General features: G+C 40.7%; 1 protein-coding gene across 1 annotated transcript in view; it reads left to right on the top strand.

The window, feature by feature from the left end:
• Window positions 1-3,718: 3,718 nt before the first annotated feature.
• The window catches only part of mib2 (MIB E3 ubiquitin protein ligase 2), a 30,427-nt gene continuing 24,264 nt past the window's right edge, over window positions 3,719-9,881 (top strand). Inside the window, exons 1-2 of the mRNA XM_080469516.1 lie at window positions 3,719-4,126; window positions 5,748-5,919. Of these exons, the coding sequence (XP_080325642.1) occupies window positions 3,904-4,126; window positions 5,748-5,919 (395 nt within the window). The 5' untranslated portion in view covers window positions 3,719-3,903. The remainder of the gene's footprint in view (window positions 4,127-5,747; window positions 5,920-9,881) is intronic.

Raw genomic sequence — 9,881 nt, 5'->3', positions numbered from 1 at the left:
AGTCCTGTGATTTGCAACACGAGATGTGTTTTTGCATATAATTTCAACTGTTTTGTTAGAATGATTACTTCCTGGTTTTTACCCCGAAGTTTCTAAGATTCACACTCTATTTTGATGTATGGTTGCTGTGTAGATGACCCTTTTCTGACCATGGACAATCTGTCAGTGATAATAAATGCATTAGGATTAAAGAACTGAATACATTTTACTGAATATGTTCATCATGGTGCTGCTGGGAATTGTGTGTTTTGTTGAAGCAAAATAAAGTAAATGGTGGTGTGAGAAAGGACCTTGTTGTGTTGAGAGCGCCATCCACTGAATCCCCCCCGTGTTATGTCTGCTGGTCAGTACCGGTCTATTTAATGATGATAAGATATCAGTGTTCGCACTGAGTTCTCTCCTGAACACACACTGTAAGGACTGCAAAGTGGGTGGACTCGGAGGGGGAGGGTGTGTGTGGGTTTCGAATGTAGGTGGCAGGTTAGGTTAGACTGTCTAAATCTGCAGAGCTCCACAAGCCAGAAAGCCAGACAGCAGACTACATTTACACTGACTGTACTTCATGGACAAAAGTAAAATAATGTATAACATTTACGACATCTTCTGCCCTATACGTTCTACTTTATTCCGGTGGTTTTAGGGTTCAGAGGGACAATCAGTTTGTGGTGTTGTGTCACTGAGATTTTCCAGATGAAATCAGAGTTAATAATGATAATTAAATTGAATAAGAATGGAATACCAAAATCATATAATTAATCTATGAGATAAATTGCAGCACAAATAATGCAATACATGTGGTAGGGCTATATTAATAGAGTTAATAATCATTTCTGATAAAACAAGCATTAGATTTACTGACGATGCCAATTGATGTGGATATTTTATCATGAATATGGTTTTTCGTACTAATAATAACTAATAATATACATACTCATCAATCAGGACTCTGAGGAATCTCAATCTCAAGATACTTATCTTTGGAACTCGGGTTACTTCCAATTATTATTTATTGCTTTAATATTATAATGTTTGATTTTTTAAATGTTCAGAGATAATCTGTTTTCTTGAAACAATTTGGAGATGTGCTTTAATGTTTTTCTTTCCATCTTCTATTCTGCTTTATTCAGGGTCGCGAGACGCTTTAGTAAATCCCAGCTAACTATAGGTAAGGGGCAGGACTTACTAGATCCTAAAAATATAAAGCATCTAACCAGCTTTTGCACAGTCATGCTGCTTTTAGCCAAGAGATTATACCATAATGTGAAAAACATTGGGTCGTTTACCATGTAACCGAAAAAACCACTACCTGGCCTGAGACCGAGCACGTGAAAGTGCAATGTGAGTGAAACGCAGTGGCACTCTTTAGAAACCTATACATAATCTTTAGTATGTCAAGGAAGTAGTCCTTTTATGTGAGAACATGTAAACCACAGTGAGATTGTTGGAAAGTTTCTTTTTTTTTTTTTTGTCCTCACTTTGTTTGATATTGTTAACTTTCACCGGTGCTGAAACAAAAGGCTGTGAGCTTTGTGAGCTGCTTCCACCGCTGGTGACGGCTCTTCTGTTTGTGCTCTCCGACCATTAGACGGCCGCGACATTGTTTCATTGCATAAAAGAGGCTAAGCTGTCATTTTGGACAGAAAAGCGAGTATAACCAGCCGGTTTTCTCCCTCTTGATCCCCGCCGTCCCATATGTTTTTCTTGCCTAAGCAGATGCCATTAAAACCAAAATGACATTGTAATCTTCATAAGCATGTGAGTTTAATCTCTGCCGCTTGCAGACATCTGTCCGACCTCGAATCACAAAGTGTGGCTGAAAACATTACATCGTATACTTGAGAGTGTCGAGTGAAGAATTACCACATAGACAGAGGAGGATATTTGGTAAGCTTGGGGATATTTCCATGCTGATAGTTGCAGCGGCTGTTTGCAAATCATTAACAATTTTCCACTCAAAAAGCTTAAGTGTAGTCTCTGCTCTAAGGATTTAAACAAATTTGTTGTAAACGGGGAAATTATGGATTACAGCACCATCTGCTCAGACGAACACACTCCTTTGACGGACGTCGAATTGGATTTCAGCGTGACAACAATCATGTGATTACAAACGGTCTTATTTTTGACCTGCAGTGGAACCATCCACAATATACTTGGAATTGCTTCCAAGTATTGCTATTTATAATTGCCCCAGTGTAACATCATTTTGTGGTTCATCACCAGTCGAGGAAATTTTGTGCCGGGAGAAGCATTTGTGAATAATCTAACAAAACCTTGTTGTTCTCAGTTTATTAGCCCCTACTACGACACAAGAAGCCTCCCAAGCTTAATGAGAATGAGAGATTCAGATTTGTCACTCAAAAACAAATGTATATTAAGCCTTTTTTAGTTTATTCTTTAGAACTTCAGCCAGAAATTCCAGAAGTCACGTGGCTTAAAGTACTAGAACAATCAAATGTAATACAATTCTTTTAACTGGAGGAAAACATTTTCACAAGATTGTATTTAATACTTTCATATGTGTGAAGTTTGGAAAACATTTAAATGACTCAGATTTATTGCGATGCACCAACTCTGGACTTTACAATAGACAGGATTAGAAATAGGACGCGTCCTCCAGTTTTGTGCAGCAGGATGTTTGGATATTGTTGGAAACTCTTTTTTTTAAATTTTTTTATCTTAAGTATATTTAAGGAAACTTTTGTTGGTCTTTTCTGAGGGTTTAAAAGTTGAGGGGTTAGTTGTGGCTTCCTGTTGTCTAATGCTGGAGATGGACCATATGGAAAAAAACTTGTCATGTTGTATTTCAGCACATTCAAAATGATATTTGCAAAAAGTCTGCTTCCCAAAGTACCTGACCCATATGAATATACGCTGACATATTTTTAACGTTACCCCCCATTTAAGGTTTAAATAGTCTCTATAAGGATTGCCATGGAATTTCGGCAGATCCATGCAAATTCATTCCCACGTACTTGACCTTTTGTTGTATGGCTGCTGTCACCATGTTGTTGCTGACAATTTTGGGTGTTGGTCTCTTCATAAAGAATGTGGGAACAAATGTTTCTGGTTTGGCGAGTGAGTGAGAGACTCACTGCCACAGCACTGGCGGGTTCAAGCAGAAAGCGAAATGGATGACCGTATAGGCCGCAGCACAGATAATTAGTGAGGTTCCCTTCTGGTGTCAAAGTCTCAGTCCTCTTTGCTCGACAAGTCTTCCGTTATACGTTTACAATGTGCACCGCGTGTTAGCTGTTCTGATAGATGGTGGCCGGCACCCTCTCCTGTTGAGGGTGTACGTGTGTGTGTTGGTATCAGGTCAAGGCTTGATTAGCACAGCGGGGCAGAGCAGCCACGTCCAGCTGCTCTCTCCAGAAGTGTGCCATGACACACAGCAAGGCCTCCAGTGAGCGATCCACCAGCGGAGAGAGACACGCCGCTCCGAAATTAATGAGACATATGGCGTGTTGCTGTATGAGTCCCTGAGCAGCCGCTGACAGACGTGCAGCTAAACACACAGGTTGTGTGATTTACCTGTTTAAACACAGTGGGATGGAGCCAGAACAATCAGCTGTTTCTTTGGCGAAAGTCAAGCCAACGTGCCACTTTTTCTAGTTCTTTTTCTAACTTGTCACACCTTTTCCTTTGCCTTTTATTTATATCAGATTGTGACCGATGTATTTACGTCAAAACTTTCTTCTTCTCCTGACTTCAGTTACCCCTGATCTGTGCCCGGAAACGTCTCTGGGGCTGTCCCTGCCAGCAATATTGTCGGGGCGAGCCGGCTCTGCACCTCAGAAGCCTCGGAGGCGCAGCAGCGGCGGCGGCGGCAGCAGCAGAGGTGACAGTGTCGCCAGGCCTCGGCCGTTGCCCTCAGCCCGAAGGCCAGGCCATAAAAGAGGCAGCATGGAGGTGGGCATGCGTGTGGTGCGCGGCCTGGACTGGAAGTGGGGGAACCAGGATGATGGCGAGGGCCACGTGGGCACGGTGGTGGAGATCGGCCGGCAGGGCAGCACTACCACCCCTGACAAGACGGTAGTGGTGCAGTGGGACAGTGGCACACGGACCAACTACCGCACAGGATACCAGGGTGCCTATGACCTGCTGCTTTACGATAACGCACAGATTGGTAAGCGCAGAAGATATTTGTCAGATTAACACCGTGGTTGAAAAAGGGAACGGCGTCAACACAGCACAGCATTAATGCACCTTTAGCCACAAGCTACATTTGACTATAGAATTAGTTTCCAAGTGTTTATCTTCCTTCCAGTTTTAACAAAAAATGCATTTGGTCTATTTTGTTAAAGACTTTGGTAGAATAGAATTATGTCCACAACTTCAACATCACAGAGGTTTTTATAGTCAAGACAAAGTGTATGCTTTCTGAAAAAGTACTGTGTAAATACATCCGAGCTGTGGTCAAAAAACTGTGTAGAAATGTCATAATAACCGAGGCAGACATCTAAAACATGTTGCCCCTCCAGGGACAGGGTCAAAGAAAACTGCTTTGTCCTCATAATCCATTTAAAATAAAAATAAACTATGTTTTTTATATATATAACTATACATATATAACATTCTATTTCTGAACTGTTGTGATTCAACAGTTGTTTCATAGCAATTTCAACATACAAAAAACAAAACAAAACAACGTATATTTCATATACAGAGTTAAACTATTACGTTATCAAAGAACATATTTTTTTTTATAACAGAATTTAAGAGCAATGGAGACAAGAGAAAATGATAAAACAAGGTTTAGTGCCAAACCACTACTTTTTGAAATTAAAAGATAAACTTCTTAATTGCAATTATTATTTTTTTGCCTTCTATTGCATATAGAGTTCAGCAGCTATAAAGCCTTGGGGTGGCTGGGGGAGCACAATTGAGTTCAAACTCTATGAGCGCGGCTCATCTTTTCTGTACAATAATATGCTACAATACCTACCGTACTCTTGTTTACAGAGATCGTGTTGATTTGGGACTTAAAATACAAAAGAATGGCATCATGAGCAAAACTCCTCATTTAATTCTGACTTAACTTGACTATATCTCATGCTTAGTTCCTGCTGAGTTGTATGTCCATGTGGTCACATTCATCAAAAAAATAAAAAAACACATGAAGCTGTTAGTGTGATTTGTACTTCTCCAAAAAGTGTAAAAGTGTCCTAATTTGTGTGAAAACTATCTGTCATGTTGTTGTTCACCATATATGATCCATAACTAGATTGTCAGTGCCCAAATTAAAGTTGGCATTGTCCAAATCCCATTTTCAGTGAGAACTGTACAGTATCGACTGTCCTCATCAGCTATCTTGTTCTATTTTGGACTTGAATGACACACACATTAATGCAGGACTCGTTAGCATTTTGCTCCATTTAAAGCGACGTTTTTCTGCCTCAGAAGCTTGCCCTTCAATTAATGGAGCGAAAGAAGAAGAGGAGGAGAAGAGATGAGAAGCCAAGGGGGTGGGGGTATTTTTGTCGTGCTGTTTGTGCCTCACTCCTTCCACATCTTGTGATATTAGCCGCTGTGATAAGTCACATCGGTATAGAAATGACATCTGTCTCATGGGTTTCATCGACGAACCGCAGTATTGCACTCGTTATACAGGTCACAAAGACTTCTGGGGGGGGAAAAGAAACAACTTATTCCAGCTTTACCGAAAATAAAATAAAAACCGAAACCTCGGGCATGTTGAATTCTTGACCCCACTTACTTTTGTTCATCCGCTTCTCCTTCCCCTGCAGGGGTGCGTCACTCCAATATCATCTGTGACAGCTGCAAGAAGCACGGCATCATGGGAATGCGATGGAAGTGCAAGGTGTGCTTCGACTACGATCTGTGCACACAGTGTTATATGAACAACAAGCATGACCTGAGCCACGCCTTCGAACGCTATGAGACCGCGCACTCCCAGCCGTGAGTACCCACGTCACCGCCTCCCCGGGACAGCTCATTGAAACTGTGCTGTTAGATGTGAGTTGTGGAATTGTAGTTTATTCAGACGATTTCTTTTTTCGTGTCACTGCTAATCAGCTAAATAAAAGTAGTATATGTAGTTGGTCATTTCAGCTTTCATGTCTCCCTTGGTGGAGCGTCCGGTTAAGTCCTGACATGGAGTCTGGGGGGGAACTGGGTTTGAGTACCGGTTGCACCAGGAACAGCATCTCCGGAAGATTTTTTTCCAAGTGGATAATAAATTTCTGATCACCATAGTTGCATAAAGATACCTTGCATTTGTCTTGGTCACAGCTTATTTTAGCCAACAAATACTGATGTGTCTTCACAAGAAAATAGTACAGAAGTGCTTCTCAGAAATTAGCCACAAACTATTTTGACTCAAACTTTTCCTTCAATACAGCATTTAAACACACTTAACCTTACGAAACAAGTTAAACATTGTACATCTATTCTGTTCATTGTTAAAAATTGACGTGGAGGATTTTAGGGCCTATTAACCAGTTGCAAGGTCCCTTTTATATTACACTGTCATTTTCACACCACTGTTGCTAATGATCTGGCAGCGCTGCTGATCTGTGTGAGGTATTTTAGGCAGCTGGTACATGGTCTAACTGTGGTTAAATGTTTAGTGAGCTGATTCCAAGTGTCCTGTGTGTCCAAAATTACTGGAGTGAGCTCTCTCCCTTCAGAATCCACTCTTCTGCATCAGTTCACAGTAAAGCTCCAAACTGCTCCGGGCTCTGTCTGAATGTCAGCTGGATGGCCTGTTCTCATTTTAACGAGGTGATATGTATGACCCAGATTTTTTTCTATAGTTTAAGCTTGTCCAGGTCCGGCTCAGTTCTTTTTTTTTTACCTGAGCATGGGGTCCGATGAGCGCAGCAAATAGGTTGGTTGATTGTGACTCATTTAGTCCTTCTAGTTTGATTAAATCTTCACATTTAGTGTTATATTCCATTTAGGCAAGCGCATAATTATGTCCTCATTAAGAAACCTATGTTGACTGTGCAGAAATGTTCCTGCTGGGCCGGTATCATTAGAATCTATGCTTTTTATATTCTCATATCTTGCTGTGACTTTGTAGGATTCTATTTTAATAGATAGTAGAATTGCTGCCGTTGAGGCATCATTTGGGGGGTGGGTCTGGTCCCTGTTGGTTGGTGGACTACAGATGGTTGAGGTGGTAATAGAGCTGCACACCGGCTGCTGATTTGTGCTTCAAGCAAAATCCAGCCTTTTGCAGGGATCATTTAACATTGCGACAGTAGTTGGAATCTCATTTCATCTGCCACCTCGGATTCTCTTAAAAAGCATTGATTTGTCGCCCAAGTTTTTTTTCCCGGCAGTGTCCTCCAATAAGATGAGATTATTAGAACACGTTTTCTGTGACCTCCTAAGAGGTCAAAATAGGTCAATGCCTTCTATCATTCAACACAAATTGTGGCTCATGCTCAGGTTTCTTTTTAATGAGCTGGAGGGAAAATCATGTTCAGACTAAGACGGATATTAATATATTTCATATTATACATTACTCTGTGCACTTGGTACAATTGAGCAAGTTGTCTTTAGAGATGAGCACGTCAGACAGACCCCCTTCTTCTTTAATTGTAGCTATTTATAAGCTGTTTATCATCTCAGACAACTGTGGCGCATAACATGTGAGAGGGGCCCGACTAAAGTTGGATCGCTAAAAATAAGTCGGAGGAGATTTTTTTTCCTTTTTCTGATGAGGCCTATTTCTGTCTGACCTGCCATTTGAATGTTTTACAGACCAAACTAGAAGACAGATGATTAGTGTCTAGGTTTGATGCAGCCTTTTTTCACCTGAGGGAAGTTGGACATTCTTGGTGTATGTGAATTAAGCACCCATACTACCTTTCCGAAAAAGTTAGAACGCATTCTTCTTCTTCCAGTAGTTGTGGTGACACCGTTTCACACAACAGAATGTCACCACTCTGCACAAACAGTTCAATGGCCGGTTGTAATAAAATGTCATTTGTGCGTGACAATGCAACATTTTTTTTGTAGTGCGTGACTAAAGTTAAAATAAGTTCTTACATCATTCTGAGAAGAATTTTGATTCTATAACTGAGTTTTACAATAGCATTGGCTGAGCAAAGCTTCTTCCAATGACGCTTTTAGCTTAAGACAACTTAGTTGCTACTGTAATGTACGATAAGGATATTTGCAATATAGCAATAACAATGTAGGCAATGCTAGGTGCATTAATGCCTCCTTTACCACTACATACTACAAACTAATCCGGTAAGGAACACAATTAACTCATGCTCCCTTAATGCTAAAATAGAGAAAACATGTATGTCATTTTTCAACATTCTGATATGAGTTTGACCTTGATATTTGAATACTGAACTTCCTTTAAGTGGTTTCACTAATCTGAATGATACTCTGACGATGAAATCTCATTCAGAAAGTTTGTCTGCAGCAGCTCTGAATGGGCCGCCGCCGCCGCCGCCGCCGCTAAAACCATTCAGCCCGACTTCATTGTGACTCCCTGAGAGACGACGGTTATGCAGTCTGAAACATGAATGGTATATTGATGACACTGAGTCGCATAAAAGACTGTGACTCAGCCCAATGCAGTCAGTCAGCCATGAAGTGAATTAAATCTCCCAACGTCACTGTTCAACGCTTTAATAGAAGGCATTTCCAGATCATAAAATTTTTATTTTTTTTTTAAATCCAAAGATTGATGGTTTGGTGTTCATCATCGACAACTGCTTTTTATAGTTCAATAGACTCGGTGTCAGTCAAACTTTACTTGCATTGCGTTTTTATTCCAAAGAGAAAGCTACACAAAGTGCTTGACACGATAGGAACAGAAAAACAACACAGATACACGAGTACGGAAAGCAAAGACTGTATTGTAATGGCAGACTAAGAGTAATTCACAGTCCTGAGTCTGCTGTCAGTTTCCCCCAGACTGTCCATCAAGCTCAACATGACCTGTTTGTAAGTTTTCACCTTCAGGTTGGGATAGTGTGCAAAGATGCTTTGAGTTTTTGTTTGCTAGTTTTTCTGAATTCAAGAGTTTTTAGAAAACATTTGCTTCAGGAGTTGAAAATACTCGATCATACTCGATCATACTGATCAAATACAACCCGAGTTTGGGCGTGGTGTGAAATGTCAATAAAAAAAATAGCCAGCAAGTGGTGTGCAAATCATATCAAACGTGAAAGCTTGTTCTTGCTGCAGGAAAAAGCTGGAACAGGAGCAACAAATGTCTGGAAACATTGTGTAATCCTGAGAAACACCTGGTAAAACATTTAGAGATTAACAGCTCATTCTTCTAATTGGAAGCAGGTATAAAGAGAAGATCTCTGGTAGTGAGCAAAACATGTGAATGCAGATTGTGCAAAACAACAAATATAAATAAATCAAGAGAGGTTATAAATGATATAATTCCCAATTTTCTTCTCATCACATTTCCGTGAATGTATCCAATTATAGCATCCAGCTCAACTTTTCATTCAAAGACGTCTTTGTGTCGTCTGAGAGAAGCTGGAGTTGCGATTGTGGCTCGGCTCTGGGTCAGAATGTGTATCTGGGAGAACATCACATGAAAGTCACTTCTTTTCTCGTCAGATGAATAAAATAGAGGAGCCCTCTACAAAGTGTGGTGCCCGGCACACAGTGCCTCTTTATTTCCACACAACATTGACCCATATTTCACTGACAACATTTCAAAAGGCTAATTTATAATCTGGCAGTCATGGGACACACTGATATTTGCCCGGAAAGTCAAATTTAGCTTGGTTTCATAATGTGTTTGGGCCGGCAGTGAATTACACGAGGTGGGAACAGAAGTTTGGGCTCAGCTAAGAGGGGCGCCTTTCATGTGGGCCAAACATGTGCAGGACTTTTAAAGGAACCCAAGCAGGGTTTATCTATTTGTAGTT

This window comes from Lipophrys pholis (genome assembly GCF_963383615.2).
Source record: "Lipophrys pholis genome assembly, chromosome: 8".
Lineage (NCBI taxonomy): Eukaryota > Metazoa > Chordata > Actinopteri > Blenniiformes > Blenniidae > Lipophrys > Lipophrys pholis.
The sequence above is the reverse complement of the archived record's forward strand: the minus strand, read 5'-3'. Positions and strand labels throughout refer to the sequence as shown.